An 18281-nucleotide genomic window follows, 5' to 3' on the forward strand; every position below is an offset into this window, starting at 1 on the left:
TTTTTACACACACGTGATTCATAGAGAAGCAGATTGTGGGTTGTTTGTGTGGGAAAATACTCCACCTCCAGCTGAGTTTTGTCTCTGATGCAGAATAACACTTGATGTCAACTGCATTGAATAATCTGGCACGGGTTCAGTAAACAAATTAAATGAATATGAACCTCATGTTTACCATCACATAATGCAAGAGTCTCACTTGAATCATTTTAAGTTCCCCATTGTCTGAATGAGGGTGCACCAGCTTTTTAGACAATAGAGATGCTCTCTGAAACCGGGGAAACCTCACCACAGTATGGGTGAAAAGAGTCCTATTGTCCTATCTTCTATTGTGCTGCTGGAGTAGCCTGCAAACAGAACACTGTCAGTCTTTGTCTTTGTCCGGATCAGCTGGGCATCCCTGTTTTTTCATGCTCTGCGGAGCCCCATGTGGCTGCCATGCCCTACATGTCACCGTAATAAAGTTAAAGACACTGCTGTTACAGTTGATAATGGAAAGGCAAATATGTTTCACCGGCTGAAAGTTAGAAGCTCGGCATATGTGTAGCCCTCAAGGCTTTTTTCCCCCCTCAGCATTTACAATGATGTTCTTGTGATTTCATTTGCTGGCTTTAAAAGGCTTAAATGGCTTATTGACACAGTATGGAATAAAGTGCTGATTAGCAAATAACTAGCTGTTTATTCTGTGAGTGTATAGTTGTCCCTGTCATTGTCACGAATGCCGATCATTAGTCATCAGTAGTGGAAGATGAATTTAAAAAGGGGTGGGAGGGTAAGGAGTTTAGTACTTCAGTAATTTTCAGCTAACCAGATTGGCAAACCGTATAAAGAACTAAAGTAAAAATAAAGTGCTAAAGTACTTAAGATTAGGAAACCACTTGAGAAGCCCCTCTTTTATTTATTTATTTATTCATTTATTTATTTATTTACATTTTCCATTACTGAATTTAAAAAGACAATCTCAGTTATGTAAAAACATGAAGCTGTATTTGAATATAAAAGTGGTAACATAGTAACAAGCCTATTCTAACAAAGAGTAAAGCTTCTGCTCTCAGATTTATTTTGAGTTCAAATGAAAAAGTATTATCAGAAAAACTACATCAGAAGATTTATAAGGAGTATGTATAGTACTTTGAAATTATTTTTCAGTGTGTACAACATGTTATGCTTTTTTTAAAAAAAATATATTTTTAATTGGAAAATTAATTAGAAAAAATAATATGGGTAAAAAATATATTTTGTTCATAGATTGGGGTAAGAAATACCGTACATACCGGAATATAAGCGTAGTGTAACATAAAATACTATAGTAACAATGTAGCAAATAGTAGTTTTCATCCAGTAACCAGAATAAACCAGCTTCTACCCTTTTACTGAAATTGTTATGTAACAAGGCTTTCCATTGGGCCGCTTTAAAATTCCAAATTTAAACTGATCATCTGATTGGGTTTCCACCAGCGGGAAGGCAGGCCGAGGGGGCGGAGCTTCGTGCTGGTCCGGAGATTCGTCAATCTATGTACAGATTGTCGCGCCGCCAACCGGGACCAGATAGGAGTACACGTTACTTTTTTGTCTCTATTTGGAGAAATTTTACATCGAAGTGAAACACGCAAATGAGTGGAAATGAATGAGGTTTAATTTTCGTCGGGTCTCCCTGACGGAGAAATGTACACTGAAGGGCGTTTTCCGTGTTTTTTCCAGCGTGTTTTTCCTAACAGGTAGTGAGCCTGAGCGCTCAGTCAGTGCAGCTCTGTAAGGAGACTGAATATCCCGCTTTGTAATCTCTTGACAGCCTTTTTAACCCATCTTTGGCTCGACGGAGGCTTATCTACTCTCAACAGAAATATGGACTGTGTGTTTTTTTGGATATTTTTGGGCGTTATTTTCTGAATTTGTAATAGGTATGGGTTTCTTCTTTTTCTCTTTTTTTCAATGTTCGCATTTATGGCAACAACCTGTCGTCCGCCTGGTTAGTATTTGGCAACAGGGAACCGTATTCAGAGCCACAGGGGAGGATTTTGTTGTTTAAAGTAGCCGAAAAATAACAAAAATGTTGCTTTTTCTGCAGCCTTTGTGTCATGTGTGAGAGAGAGTGAGCAGCGTATAGTATTATACACGGTGGCTTATGTATTGCCTTTACACCGCAGTGGCATACGTGGGGGCTTGATGTGCACTTTCCTCCCCATGGAGTCACGAATAACGCTTTTATTTAACGCGCATGTATTTGTGCAGATTATTATTTCAGGTGTGTCTTTAATTAAAAGCATTAAGCATAAAGAAAACAAACCCACTCCTCCTATGCACCTGCTACCGCTCACTTTTAGCTCTCCCTCAATTGAACTAGAGCTAGATTTTAGACAGGTGCTGACTGATTTCCCACTTTGGTGTCTGTGTGCTACGATATCACTGTCATATTACTAATTTTGTAAAAATTTAAGGCGATATAAAGTCTATTAGAGACGTGTTGTTTTCTATCAATAATAATGCAAGGATGTGGCGTTCAGTGGCTGCAGTAATTTTCTAAAGGCTTGCAAAAGTCTGCAAAAGCTTGACTTAGTTTAACTTTTTTTTTAAATTATTTGTGCGTAGGTTTGAGTCACTGATGGACATGAAGAAGGAAGACGGTGTGGATTAGGATCTTCCCCTACCCTTTTTTTCTTTTCTTTTTTCTTTCTATCTTTCTTTCTTTCTTTGGTTTAATCCCCCCTCCTCTCCTCCTCAATGTGGGCTCTAAAGGACTTCTTCCCCCTCTGCGGCTTGCAATGAAATGATGGCAGCACGTTGGAGTGATTCACCCCAGGACAATGAGGAGCGTAAACACAGAGCCATAACTCCATGTGGCAAGGTAGGATGGTGGCAGTTGATCATATAACTGTTACTGAGTGCATCAAAGTTCATTAAGGGCATTTTTTTTCCTTCCATATGGACCAGCTGTTTTTGACACAATGTGCTGCTGAGCTGGGCTGTTGTGCAAAGTGCTTGCATGTGGATTCACTTGTCAGAACTCATCACCTAAAACCTCCAAAGTACCTAACATCATCAGCGCTGTCATATAGAGGTATCATCACTTGCACAAAACCTGGGGCTAAATTTAAGAAGAGGGCAAACAAGAGAGTGTGAGCGTAGCGCACAGCACATCTTCCAGTGTTCGGGGTGACAGGGTTCATCTTTTTTTCTTCACTCTTGCAACTGTTTAAGTGCACAAAGAGAGTTTTATACTTGCGGCTAATCTTACTGGGTCCTTTGTGTGTCTGCATGCCAAACTCTGATAAATGGCACATTGTGGAGCTCATCCTTTTCCTCTTGTGCGCCAGAGCTTCAGCGGTTACATCATCATAATCATCATCTCGGACCAGCTAGGCTTGAAGCATGTCATAACAGCATTGGACTGGTGGCATGTTTTGGATTAATCCATCATCAGAAAATGGCAACAGTGCTCTCTCTCTGTTTGTGTGTGTGTGTGTGTGTGACTGTAATCCTCTTACTGTGTCAGTACTAGCTGAGGATGGAGGACATAAATCTTTGGGAATGGAGTAACTCAGCATCCTAGCAGAGCTGGATTGTTTTTGCAGTGTTTGATGGGGTTAAAAAGGAGGTTTCTGCTTATGCTTTTTGTTTAAAGTGAATCTTAATGAGGCCATCAGGCTGGATTGTCAGCAAACATAGTTTATATGTTGTCTGTAAAAACAAACTGCCATGAGGCAAAACCTTTTCCTTGTGTCTTAGCGGTGAAGTTTTCCACTTGCCCGTTTCTGCAATCTAATAAATGCTCGCCACAACATCACTTAACTCTCCCACACTGCGGAAAACTCCAATCACCACATTGCAGCAAACTCCCAGCTTCCTTTTTCACTAGAAGTCCGATACTTAGAGCTTTTAATCAGCTGAGAACCACAGCTGATACTCGTAGCATGCTCAGGGACAGCCCACTGAATCTGCAGGTTGATACAATTGAAATCTGACTCTCCATCACACCTCTGCTTTGCCGCCGAAGCCGTGACTCACCCATGAGTCAGTGCCTGTGTTTAACCTGAATATTTGCAGCCCGGGGCCTGACATATGAGTGAGGCAGGTGTTTTTATCCACCTGATGCCTTCTGCAGACAAACGCCCAATTTTAAAGCTTGGCTGCTTATGAACTGCTGTCTCCCCCCAGGGGTCTAGTGAGAGTGCTCCCGCTCTTCCTCCTCCAGCTTCCCACCCCCACCTCCATCATCTTGGCTTGTTAATGAGGGAGAATCCAGGGGGTGGCTTCTCTAAACCTGCCCCCACCAAACCCCATCCTGCTACTGCCAAAGCAATGGCAGTAACTCTGTGATAATTTAGACACAGCTGCCCGGGTCATTAGGAGAAAAACACCCCACACTGTCTATCTGTCTTATTTGTGTTCTTTTCCTTAGTCAACCTACTGTCACGTTCAGGCTAGCAGGGCAGCTATGAGGCAGCTGAGGCCCTGAGTTGTTTACATCTCAAAGTTCCAGTAAAAATATATTGAAAAGCAAAAGACTTCACACTATCTGTGAAGTTTGTTTTTTTTGACTATGGAGTCAGAGTCGGTTTTTGTGTCCTAAATAACCTTCTGTTTGAAGTACAAAACACATCAAACCAAAAAGAATATAAGCAGGTTAGCTCTTGGTTGCAGCTCATGTGCGCATGCATTATTAAATAATACCATATTAGATGCTTCTGTTATGTCCTGTGGACAGACAAATGAAGCAGTTCTCCACCTGCTGTGGGTTCTGGTTAGACCCTCCAGTTTGTGGTGGATCTCTAGAGCAGAACAAGGACTACTGTTCAAAGACCATCTGTATCCATCTGTAGAGTGTGAGCCTCACAGTCAGCACATGAGCGTCTCCGGCCAATGACTTACTTTTGCTTCCAATCTTAATTGTCCACCATAACAAGTTTTTGGCACTACTGTGCTGACTTTTATTCGGACCCAGAGGTTGCTGTCTGGTTATCAACAACCGAACTTTCAAACTAAGAATGAAGGGGTTGTGCTCTAGAAGATTAGTCATGGATGGCCTTGCTTTTCTGGGACACGTGGAAAAAAAGGGAAGAAAGGCTAAAATGGCCATTTTTGTATACTTGGTCCAGACAATGACTACTACTGGGAAAAACCTTTCTCTCTCCAAAGCCCTGAATTTCGGTTTCATTGTTACTTTCGGTAAAGAAAGAATTTGGGTTTCCAAACTAAAGGAAAATGACAAATTGTTTGTAAAGGATTGGAAACATGTATGAAACTCTCCAGCTCTCCATTGATTGCATCCCTTGTTGGGGAGGAGGAGACCAGTGATGGTGCTCTAAGCAGCAGTGATGCTCTCTTTCTTGCACTAAATATAGCCCCTACTAATTCTGTAAACCCCTGCGCTTTTTTTCTTCTTCCTCACCCGTCCACATGCTTGTCTTTCACCCGTCCTCTATTCCCGCGTGTTTTCTACGATGCTATATTTAACCCGTGGAAAGACGAATGCTGAGAGGGGAAAAATGGAGTCACTGTACTGGAATTGCTGCCTTTTTTCTCCTGAATGCTGTTAAAAGCAGCAAACACGTGAATGTTGGTCAGCACAGTATCATTTTAGGGTTCAGGGAATGCGACACTGGTCAGTTTCTGTGGAAATTACAGAAAGAGTCACTTTTTTTTTTTTTTTTTTTCCCAAACCCATACCCAGCTGGACACGTCAAAAGAAAAATAATTTCTTCAGTGTCACCTCCCAACCCTAATATGATTTCATGAAAATGAAATATCTAGCTACGGAGTGCAAAGTCTCCAAAGGATCTATCCGTGTTTGGGCCATGATGTTTTATCAGTCAAAGCAGCGACAAAGGGATGTCGATTTGCATACATCTGAAAAACAAATGTGTCTCGTGCAGTAGATCAGGCCACTTTTATGTTCTGCAAACAAGACATTGACTTGGACATGACCTGGCTTCTGATTAAGCACACACGCACATGCACACAGAAGGTGTCATGGGAATAACCAGAAGCATGCTCTTTGAAGGGTTTTCCCATTTGAGAACGCCACTTCTCCCTCGCTCTATCGGTCAAACTGAAAGTGGAGTGCATGTGTGTATATTTTGGCATCTCTTATCGGAATCAAGCTTCCCAGCTATTTTTTTTTTTTCCTGGAAAAGACAAAAAAGGAAATCTGCATGCATGCTGCACTCAAATCAAGGTCACCCGGGATATGTGTGCATATGTGTGCCGGACCGCACCCGTATCTTTTCCTCTCGTGGAGGGGGTGACATTAACACTCGGTATGGCTCCTCCGCTCGGCCACACAGGCCGCAGTCATGCTGGACGCTATTTTTCCGCTAGTTACAAGCAGAGACAGATGATTGATGGATGGATGTGTAGGGGGGAAACAAATGGGTGGGAGCAGGAAGTGGGAAGATGAGAGTTTATCCACTGGAAAAAAAATACCCCCCTTTCCTCATCTTTTATTTATTTATTTATTTTTTGTTGTTGTTGCCAATTGGCTCAGTGTCATAGCCTCTTCTGCCTGGATGCTCCCGCCCCTACGTAAGATTAAGGGAGGGCAGAATGAGGAGGTGGTAGGAGTTTGGGTGGTGGTGGTAGTGGGGGGGTTGCACATGTAGGCAGACAGGCAGAACAGAACCAGTCTAATGCTCAGTGAGCATGATACACTATCCATTACACATGCCCAAGGCACCTCCATCAACACTTGCCCTCTATCTGGCTCTGTCTTTGGCTCCGAGGCATGACATACACTGCTCAGATGTGTGCTCAGTTGATCTGCATAGCACATTTCTTAAGGCGGTATTCACACTCCTCCTCCTTCATCCTGTCATATTCTACACCCTGCACGTTTCATGAACCACAGATTATGTAATGCACTGGGCTGTGGCTGCTGGTAGATAATGAATATGTGGAACACATACATCGAAAAAGGACACTCATTTCAGGTGACCTTTTCTTACATTTATTATTTATTTTGGAAGTGAAGCATATACTGTATAGCAGTTATGCATTAGCAGTGTCTGCGTAGGTTCTCAGTCATCCAGGTCATGGTAATCTAAGGAGCTTGAAGTTTCTGGAAGACGTTTCACCTCTCATCTGAGAAACGTCTTCAGTTCAGCACATTAGCAGTGTTTGTTTTTGAAAGGACCTTATGTAACAGGCTGTTATCAGAATACATATCGTAACCTGTGGTGTTAGTCTGGGCTCTGAGGTCTTGGCAGGAAACCACATTATTTCCTGTTAGCATCAGCAGTGGAAATGAACAAGGGCACTCTGATGAAGGAATGATTTCATGAATGGATGGCAGAGAAGCCACTGGAAGCTGTTGGGGGTTTATTTAATATGGCCTTTAAAGTGTACTACACCAAACTGAACACAGCTTCTTGATCGCAGTCTGGCAGTTGTTTACAGAAAAATAATTGGAACTGGTGACGTCAGCTGAGTATATTTAATGTTGTACATACTGGAGCGCTCTTCATCTGCTATAATGCCAACTGAGTGACACAAGACAAATAGGTGAGCTGTGCAAGTGCTGCTCTGCATGCACATGGTGGGTGAGAGGAGAGACGTGGAAGCATGTCAACTGAACAGGCAAATAAGTATGAAGTCATAATATTTGCTTGTTGTTTTCTATTTTTTTAAAGTTTCTTTATAGTTCTTTTGAGTTACTGTTGCAGGTGATCAGGCTTGCCAGACTATCGGGATGCATGCTGCTGGTAGAAACTCTTGACCACAGTTACTAAATGACAACAGTTAACAGTTAATACTAGAAAACTTCTGCGATTTAATCCTCTAATTTACAGTTGGGGAAATATGGGATGTTTTTGGTTTGTTGAAGTCTTAAATATAATTTTAATCAGAGCTAGGCCACAGGGGAACCTTTTAGACCATGGGTCCTTGGTGGAAAAAAGTGGTCCCAGTGGGTTGTGGCATCCCCAGGTGAAGGACCTGGGGATGACCTTTTGGCTGCTGGGCATGCCTTAGTCATGACTGATGAAAAGGCGGAGCACGAGCTGGGCTGGCGGATTGGTGTAATGTCATCAATAATAAAAGCATTGTACTGGACTGCTTTAGTCGAGAGAGGATCGATTTTACCAGAGCGTCTATGTTCCAGCCGTCACCTGTTTGTGAGAGCTGAGTGATGACCGAAAGCATAAAGTTGCAAATACAAAGGTCCGAAATGAGTTTGGCTAGCCTCTGCCTTAGAGACAGGGTGAGGAGGTCAGATAGAAGTCTCAGAGTAGAGCCCCTGCTCCTTCATGTTGAAAGGAGATAGTAAGGTGGTTAAGGCATCTGGTTTAGATGCCTCCTGGGCACCTCCTTTTGGAAGTTTTCCAGGAACGCCCAACTGGGAGGAGACCCCGGGGTAGACCCAGAACCTACTGAAGAGATTATATATATCATTTGACCTGAGAACGCCTCAAGTTCCCCTGGTGGAACTGGAAAGTGTTGCTGGGGAATAAGATGTCAGGAATACCCTGCTAAGCTTGCTGCTACCATGACCTGGCTTCAGAAAGGGAAAGAGGACAGCTGGATGGATTTTTAGGTAACAAGACAGTGGATTGATCAGTTATTTGTTTTGACAAAAATGTAATAATAATCAATAAAACCGTTATGCACATTATTCGAACAAACAATAGCAAATGTGATTCTAAATTAGTCTTAAAACGTTAGGTTGACAGAACAAGCAGTTTAAAGTCATTACACAGGGTAAAATAGGCTGTATTTAGGCAGTGCTTTTCTAGACTTATTAATTTCTCAAAGCCCAAGTCATAATCAGATTATTCTGGTCACCATTGACGTCATGTTTATTTAACACAATAACTCAATAACTTTTGAAAGAGCTTAACAAAACAAATTGATTTGCAGCTGTTTTTTCTTGTTTGGCTTCTTGAAACTAAGGTTACCAAATGGCTTAATTTGTCGTAGCCTTCTTGTTCAATAACGACTTTCTTACTGTCATCTTGGTCCAAGCAGAACTAAACCTGAACCAGCATGCTGGCGTCTGAGGTTTGAGTTTGAACACATAAAGTACAGTTTTCAAATACCAGTCACATATACAAATGAATGACACATAGCGCAAAGGTTTTTTGGGAGGGAGGTGGGTTTAGTTTCTTTACTAAAGGCACTTCCATCTACTTTCCTATTAGCGGAGCGCCCGCTCCACCTCCTTGGGATTTCTTTGCCTGCATTTTCTGTTTAGCAGTTATAAAAATTAGCTATCTGGATGGATTTGGACTGAATAAAAATGCTAATTTTGATGTGTATTAACTCTTCTCCACTGATGTTAATAACCCACCTCATCCATCTGCTGTCTCAATAAGCCTCGTGTCCTTTCGTGACTTTCATGGTGTTCTCTTCCTGATGGCCTCATCTATTTTCCGTCAGTGAACTGAGGTAACGTGGACATCCGTGGAACACACATGCGCTGTGTGTTGTTTTGAATGCGAGGTCGTGTGGCACTGCCTGCGTGAGAGCGCCACGAGATCCATAACTCACAATTGATTGGATTATATTGGCTTCATCGTGGGGGGAGGGCACATGCTTTTGCTCTTTACCGGACTATTCCTGGCGTGTGACGGAGGGAGTTTTGGAGCCACATGGTGCTTCATGATGTCACAGCGGTTTACTGTCTAGATGTTATTTAGACAGTTGTGTGTCAGTAATTCAGCATTTTATGCTTTAAATTATTCCAGCATGAGATAATTTGGACTAACGTGATGTCTTTAATTTCCAGAAATCTAAAACAAATTCTGCTATTATAAGGAAAACTGAACTGATGCAAAGTCCTCTCTCACAAACTGCTTTCAGAATATTTTTCAGAAACATTTTGATGCCTTTTAAGAGGTAATTTCACTTTTTTGAAACATCGCCAAGGAATGACGCACTTTATTAGAATTGCCTGGCCTAGATTTAGATATTGTGGGAACAGTGAGTCCTTGTTGAAGATATTGGTCGAAGATTTGCTTGTATTAATCCCCCTGACTTCTTAAGCATTTTGTTGTGTTTTGTTTTAAACGTAAGATGTCAAAACATCAGCTTTGACGTGTTTAATCTTGCCAGGAAGTCTGCAGACAGCTGGACGGTTTGACCGACATCATGTTTTGCCTTATTCCATGTGATATTTTGGCTTGTCTTGCTGAGCGTCTTGACAGAAGCTCCCTCCACCCATGTGGTTATTTTTTTAAGCTAATCAGACATATTTGGTGCCTCCCGTCTGGAGGTAAAGTTAGCTGTAAGTTTAAAGAAGCAATTTCACAGTAAAATCAAATATGCATGTTTTAATTCCAGTCTGGAGGCTTCACACCAAGCATCTACATTTACATCTTGTCATTCCCACGAATGTCAGCCTCTCCTAACAGCTATATGCCATAGACTGTCTATAAAAGATAGAGATAGCCACTGTGACTTCATCCTCAGTTTAATTTACATATTAGCTTTTTGTTCTGAAAGTGACCATATTTGAATGAGAGGGTGAGGTACTAAGTTACCAGCTAGAGTCACTATACCTGGTTAACAAAGTACATTTATAAATAGTACGGGTGCAGTGTATAGACACAGATATAGGTGATTAATGGTAAGTAACAGACTAAGAAATTCACGAGAACTGAAGCAAAACTTTTTGGATGAATGTTACGACTCAATAAGCTGTAATGTTTGTCACATAATTACAATAAAATTCTCTAAAAGGCACAGACTGTGCAAACACAGTGTACTGAGACCTAGGATACTGTGCTGGCCCACACTGGCCACACTTTATAAATGCTTAAAGCTAGGCTTAAAATCCACATGGATTATTATAAGTAAATTCACATGTTGCATAGTTGTTACAGTAGGGAGCTATCCATATAGAGCTAAACAGTTTTTCATACTAGGCTGTAAGCATGGTGTAACGTTGAGCATTTTAACATGTGAGACCATAGTGACTGAAGCAAGCCTCAAGTGGCCAGGTGAGGAACTGCAGTTTCAGGCACTTACTGTGTCTGCACTGTGGTACAGGTTGATTGTGTAGTTTGGTAGAATGAAAATAGTTCCTATATGAAATTGCTCACCACAAACTCCCACAGTGAACACCCCTTTAATTAAGTTTAGTAGACATCTCTATAGATGATATGCCTGAAAAAGGGAAACTCATATCAGAGCAATCTAGGTGGATAAATAGCACTACAGCCCAGAGGAAAAAGCAGAGAAGAGCCAGTGAGTGTTCATCTCCCGAGCTGGTCTCCTTAGAGTGAGCACTGAATTTTGGGTAGCCATGTCTGGTCTCTGGTCGAGCGTGGGGACTTGGCTGACCTTTTGGGCCAGACTGTGTTTGTAGCCTTCTGAGCTGACACAGTCTCATGTCTGCATGATTACTCAAGCTGTCGCACTCTTCTTTTAAAAATACGTTCACTGTGGTCCCCTTGTGTGTGCAGATGTCACTCAAAAGGTGAACATTTTCAAATTAGGGCACGATAATTTTATGAATTATAACTCTGAATTTTGCACACGTTTAATTATAATTCCTGCTCAGGCTTTGCAATCTTTAGAGAAGGAAAAAAACAGAAGCTTTTATTAAAAATGTATGAATACTTTAAATCCCACCTCAGGCTGCTTTGTAGTTATGGCGTTTCTCATTTGAAGTGGATTTAATACATCTCCCTGATGAAGCAGGCTCACAGCGAATGTCACAGTCACAAGCATCTGGACGTCATAGAGCATCAAAGGAGTGGAAGAAACATAAGTAGTCCCAGGCAGCTGTTTACTGGCATCCAGTAGTTTGCAGATTCTGTCTTCTCACATATTAAAATGATTCACTGCATACTTTTTCTTTCTTTTAAAAGCTTGATTTCTTTGATATCCCACAGCGAGAGGAAGTCTTAAACTGGACGCTCATTTACTTGATGGTGATGGTGGGGGCTGCGGCACTCCTCCTGCCTTTTGTCAGGGAGTCTGAAGAGTTTTTTGCAGAGTAATGAAATAAATAACTCAGGCTGCACAGCGTCCCGCATTGCCGACAAAGTGCAGCATCACTCAGGTTTTCAGGTTGAGGCAGAACGCCTGCATAGCGTCTCCCTACTATACCTTTTTGCAGGACATCTTGAGCCCTGTTTAGGTATTACAAGCATTTAATTGAGCTTCAGTATGAGACTGCAGAGGAAGATATGGATCAAGTCAAAGACAGAGACTTTTAAGGAGGCAGAGGGAGAGAGGAGGGTAATCATTTGGTTGTCCTGCATTGTGGCCTGATGCATGTAGATTAAGAGTGATCCTGTGCCGCTCTCAATCTCAAGCTGCCTGTGCCTGGTACCACTGCAGAGACGAGCACCGGGAGGCACAGCCAGCCTGGAAGAGAGACAGAGAACATCAAAAAGAGCCTAGCAAAATGCAGAGGCACATAGCAAGGAGAGGCGCATCCTTCTGCGTTGTCTTTTAGGCGTCTCCGCCGCCGGTCAGCGTGCTGTTAACTCTTTTCTCCCGCTCCTCTCTCTTTTTTTTCTTTTTAATGCTAAGATAATCCCCTGAGTTTCTGTGCAGCCTGAATCATTAACATATTGTTCATTAAGCGTGTCTGGGGCGATGGCCACAGCTGACAGGGTACCTGCTGGGCTTGCAGATGGGCACGTGGACGTACCCTTCTGCTGATGCTTCTCTCTCGCCTCCTCGCACTTGCCTCTCCGGGGTGGAGAAGAAGTAGCGACGGTGCCAGCAGGGTGCTGCTGGGCACAGCTGGGTATGGTACACACAGCTGAGGGGCAGGTGTCTGGGCGGCTCGTGTTTCTTCAGTGAAAATGGCTCATCTTAAAGTTCTCGACTGTATGATTAACAACAACTGGAGGTTGATTTGTGATCTGTACTGCGCCTGGAGCAATCAGGTCAGTCTTCTCTTTTATTTATTTATTTATTTATTTTTTTGGTATTATAACAATATTTAGAGCCATCTTGCTGTAGGGCTGTTTTAGACGAACATACCGTGGTTCCCTTACGCAAGTCATTCCTATTGCAGCAGTTATGCAGCAGCATTACTTTGACCTGCAGATATCAGTCACCCCTCCTTACTCTTCTTTACGAACTCGTCTTCCTCCCTGGCCCCTGTTTCTCTCTGGAGTTCTCCAGCAAAGGCATCCCTGACATTTCGGGTATTAATAGCCAGCATTCATTCAGAAGTGCAGTGTGGAATTAGAGACTGTGGAGTGCTTGGCATGCTGACCTCTGAGTGTCCCCGTTCTTGCAGACAGAGTGCCTCGTGTAGCCTCAGGTGGCTCGACGCTAAACTTCATTTTATAAAATCAGTCTCATCAAGTGATTTAATAAGAAGTATTCTCTGTCCAGTACAACTTTCTGGAAGGACCGTTGAGGAGTAAATAGATTGAATCTGATAAGAGCGATAAGAGAAATACTGACCCGGGATTGGAGGAGTGGTACATTTTTGCATGAATCAGTGTTTGGCTAGCTATGATGATGGTTGTTTTTTTTGCATTGGTTTGCATTTTCTTAAATTAAATTTGTGTTGATTTTATAAATTCAAGTGGAAAGATAATGCTGCACATATTATAAAGCAAAAGTGTTGGGATAACCTGAATATCACCGTTTTACAGCTATCGGGGAAAGCAAAATAACCTCAAAATTATAGAAAAAATTAGAGAAAAAATGCTGAACAACATTCTGTTAGTAAGTGCAGCTAGCAGGCAGCAGTATTTGTTTTGATACAAGCTGGGGTTTTTTTTAATTATTATATTTGAAGCAACAAATGAAACACAGGCATTTTCCAAATTTATGGCAGTGTTATCATGCAGACTATGATAAGTTTGTGAGCTAACAACCTATCTGAGAGCATGTGCCAGGTTGGTGTGCTGTTAGCTCTATCGGCAGTTTCTGTTGGGCGGTGGCCGGCTTCAACATATTGCCCAACATCTATTCTGGCTCATTTGTAAATGAAAAAAATGCTTTTGATTGGTGTTCAAAAGTGATGAATAAACTTATTGGGTTAGCTTAGGATCAAAACCTGGCTGCTGAAATCTAGAGGAAGTTGTACTTCCTTTTAATGGGGGCGGGATGTCTAGTAAAGGGTGAAGTTGTCCTATGTTGAGAGAATGATGTAAGCGTGAGGACATCCAAGTATATGAATATGGATGTCTCGTCCATACAATGCTGTTTTCTGTGTTATCTAGTTTGGATCCATCTGTCTTTACATGCAGAGAAGTCAACTTGGCACCATAACAAACCCTTCATATCTCTGACATGCCTCTTAGGCTTTTTCACTGGATACCCACACAGACAGCTCATTGTTTCATGCATTTTTCCCCTCTCCCTTTTTTCATTTTGCCGTGGAATGCCTGATGTGAGGACTAAAGAAGTCTTGCCGTGTTGAGCAATGTGGCAGCTCTGCTCTCTGGCTTGCCCCTTCCCCTAATTTAATTTTAGCTGCGCTGAAAATTGTTTGCGTCCCAAGCCGAACTGATAGGCCTCTGTTTCCAGAGAGCCGCTGCTGTCCAGGGCGCTGAAAACAGCCTTTGTGTGCCAGTAGCACAGCACCGAGGCTCCATAAAATATTTACAGGCTCACACCTGGTGTGAAACTACGAGAGAGAAGCCAGGGAATCAACAACACTGCCACCAATAACTGTGAGGCCCCGGCGCTATTAATATTCAAGTTAAACAAATAATCAAAGACAATCTTAAAGTTACTATTTGGTAGGGGGATTGCTTTATTCTTAACCGGTTCGAATTAAACACTTATACATCACATCTTGTTTAAACATTGTGTTTTATCAGACACTTGTCTAAATAAAGAAGTTTTTCAGGCACCAGATGTGGTTAAGTTATAGCTGTTAGATCTACTCATAATGTTGGAAACTCCTTCAACCTCCCCTCGATACTGCATTGGATATGGGAACGACATCTGTAACCCTTTGAAACCAACGGTTGACCAGCTGTGCGATGGTGAGAGTAGCTGGTAATATAGCCTACTTTTGGTTCTCTTTGTTTCCATATATTGCTTAATTTTTCATTTGTGCACTGGAGTGTTATGTATATGAAAACCTCCTGAGAGGTCATTACTTGTACTACTGCTGAAACCTTTGTGATGGACATTTAGAAACAGCAGAATTTCTCCAGCAGAACTATGGTTGTTTGCCGTTTTTATTCCACGAATGCCAATTTTGTCACCAAACAATGCATCTCAACTCCAACTAGGACTAGGCCAATTAATCACATTTTATTTTCACATTACAATTGGCTTGCTGGGGTCCAACTATCATGAAAATAAGATTGATTACACTCCTTTGTAAAGCCTGCCCTGTTCAGACCAAATCAGTCTTTGGTTATCAGAGCTGTCAGAAGATTAAAAAGTTGTATCAGTGTTTCTGAAGATGAACATAATCACTGCTGCTGTGGACCTTCTGTGGTGGGGCCTTGCAAATGCAAGATTCACAGTAAAAAACACATCCTAGTTTTGGCCAAACTCCCATCTGAATCCCGGGAGTGTCCCACTGTCCATCTGTCCACAGTTCACATGCATTGCTACTCCTCCTAGAGTATTGGGAAGGATTTAGTCAAACTTGCACGCAAAGCTCACCCAATGGGTCCTCATCCAGATAGTACTCTAGGTCAAGGTCATATATTTTGTTTTGAGATTACGTTTTTTTTTAATACTACTAGAAAAAATCTGATGCCTAACAAATATGTTTCATGCATCACTATAATAAAATCATTTCAAGATTTTTTTAAGCAGGGTTTAATTTTCAGTCATGTTTGGATGCATATTTATACCCCAAAGGCCAATTAGGCAACAGAAAGAAACCCTTCATTATAATTTTCTTTTGTTCTGAGCAGCCTCACCTCCAATAGTTAATATAAAGATTTACTGTAGCTTGTGTTATGCTAATAGTGGCTAACAGACTGGTAGATTATTAGCATCATGCAGATGTGTTGATGGTGATAATTAAAACAAAACAAAACAAAAAACTTTAAGACATCAAACAGCATAGTTTTTTTTTTTTTTTTTTTACATATACAGCGTCACTGTTTTAAAAACTTGTTATGAGTAAAAATTCTTGCTCTCCTCTTTAGGTTAAAGTCTCTTTTATTATGCATACCAACTAAAGCAACTACCAGTCGTAGGTAGCATTAGTTCCACCTTGGCTGGTTGGATGTTTCACCTCACTTTGGTCTGAGGAGTACCGGTACTTTTGACATGGCACTAGGGGGTTAAACATGAGAGTGTATGTGTCATGGGGGCACACTGTCACGACCTTACGCTGTCAAAAGACCTCAAAGAGCAACTAGAATTAATAATTCATCGATGAGGAAAGCAATTATACAGGGCCTTGCTTGCATCGGGGGCCGGGGGGGGGGACCCTGGGGACTCTAATTGGCCCACCTGCTCTCTTTTCTCTGAGGGGTTGGTGAGGTGGTTGGCTGGATGTAAGGGCGCTGTGTATATCCTCACTGTCTTTGTTTGGATGCCTCTGGCTCTGAGCTGTACACGTGGGGGGATGGCTTTTCTTGTTGGTGTGTTGGAAGCCATCTCTGACATCCCCATATTGATGGACCACACCCAAAACCAGAGGAAGAGCTTCCCAAGCGCTCCATGAAGCTTTATTAGTATTTTTATTGGTATTTGAGTAGTATTAGTAAAATGATTTTCCTAAACAGCAGTTGAAGCTCCTCTTTTCCTGTCACCTGATCCTTGTGTATATTAGTAATAAATTAAAGGCGATTTTGCTTGGTTTATTTCAAAGTGTTTGGTATGTTAATGCACTTTGACTACTTCTTGGGGCTGAGGTTTTAGTTAATTAATGGCAGCAGGAAGCTGCAGATTAGTTAATAGCTCTAAACATAATTAAACTGGCATACACTTGAGTAGAAAACCTTTTTTTTGGTTTGGTGTGGTCTTGCAGTAAACCCCTTTTCAGCGTCTGATGTGTGTCGGCCCACTGTCAGCTGGTCTTTCTCTCTGTCTGTCTGTCCCTTTCTCTCCTTTCTCCTTCCATCTCCATTTCTCCTTTGTGGAGAGGAATTCCAGGCTGTTGGCCCGCACAATTGCCCGTCCATTAGCATATGAAAGCAGCCGAGGGGCAGTGAGATGAGGCGGGAAAAAGGGAGGGAAGGGGAGTCATAAAACTTTCAAATCCGTTCCGAGCAGACTTCAGAACTTTAATCAGCCCCATGCTAGCACATGTGCCTCTGTGGCATGGGAAATCTTTATGTTTGTTAATGAAGAAGCGCATAGTTGTCTGCTCATTTGGTTTGATGCCTGAGGTTTTACTCTTGAATTATGTTGAACTGTTATGCTTGACAATTTGAGCATGTCAGTAAAAAAAAAAGAAAAAAAAAGAGAGAGACTTGTTTATCTGTTTAACTACTTTTTTCAGCCTGAAATGTCCAAACACTCATGATGATATATTCTGATCACGTGCTTGTCTCAGGCATAAAATCAGTCATTCATAAGGATTTGATTCCTTGAACTTAGATCATAAGGTGGAGGATACATCTAATAACTTGTTTTCTGAGACTTTCTAGAATTCTGTCATCAACACTAAAAGAAGAAAATAATTTGAAAATGTGAAAATTTTTCAGTATTTGATGATTTTTATATAATTTCTGTTTTTGGGAAGTGATACAGATTTGATTGACACAGTATCCATAAATCACTGGTGTGTGTCGGTCACCCTCTCCATGAAACCCTTGTTCCTCAGTGGCTCATTTAGCTAAGATGGATTGATGGATAACTTGAGAAGAATATTTTTTCCTCTTAGTATGAAATTTGAAGAATTAAAACCCCCACCATGGGGGATCTAGGGTTTCCAGCACCTGGGCTGCATTCAGTCTCAAGAAAAAAAATAGGAAAACATTTAATTAAATTAAACAGCACTTAAGTTATGCAAACAAGGCACTACTGGCAGCTAATCTCCTTTGCTTCTAGGTTAATATCTGTGGGTTTATATATATACGTCGCTGCCGATTGGGTAACACTTCTGACACTCCCACGAAAGAAGAAAAAAACAAATCCTCAAATCCTGCTGCACAGCATTGCAACACATTTCAAGGAAACATGTTGTTCAACCAAAGGTTTTTGGTTTGAATGTGCCCTTGTGTTCTGTGGTGGACTGACTGTACTTGGTATTCATAATAACACTAAAAGAGAGGATGGGAGGGTTGTTGACATTACTGCTACACATAATTTTGTAAAAGTGGATTTTCATACTCATCCCCAGCAGAGAACATTTTTATTGGCTCTAACTGACTTAATGTTTATGAAAGGAGCTAGAAAAGGAAAAGATTCATAGTAGGTAGTAGGCTGTAGCAGCACTCAGGCAG

The 18281-nt window shown here is 41.6% G+C and overlaps 1 protein-coding gene across 1 annotated transcript in view; it reads left to right on the forward strand.

Moving 5' to 3' along the window:
* The first annotated feature begins 1527 nt into the window (after window positions 1-1527).
* The window catches only part of LOC116324428 (rho GTPase-activating protein 21-like), a 99384-nt gene continuing 82630 nt past the window's right edge, over window positions 1528-18281 (forward strand). Inside the window, exons 1-2 of the mRNA XM_039617526.1 lie at window positions 1528-1901; window positions 2590-2845. Coding sequence (XP_039473460.1) covers window positions 2768-2845 — 78 coding nt within the window. The 5' untranslated portion in view covers window positions 1528-1901; window positions 2590-2767. The remainder of the gene's footprint in view (window positions 1902-2589; window positions 2846-18281) is intronic.

Source organism: Oreochromis aureus, linkage group 9 (genome assembly GCF_013358895.1).
Source record: "Oreochromis aureus strain Israel breed Guangdong linkage group 9, ZZ_aureus, whole genome shotgun sequence".
Classification (NCBI taxonomy): domain Eukaryota; kingdom Metazoa; phylum Chordata; class Actinopteri; order Cichliformes; family Cichlidae; genus Oreochromis; species Oreochromis aureus.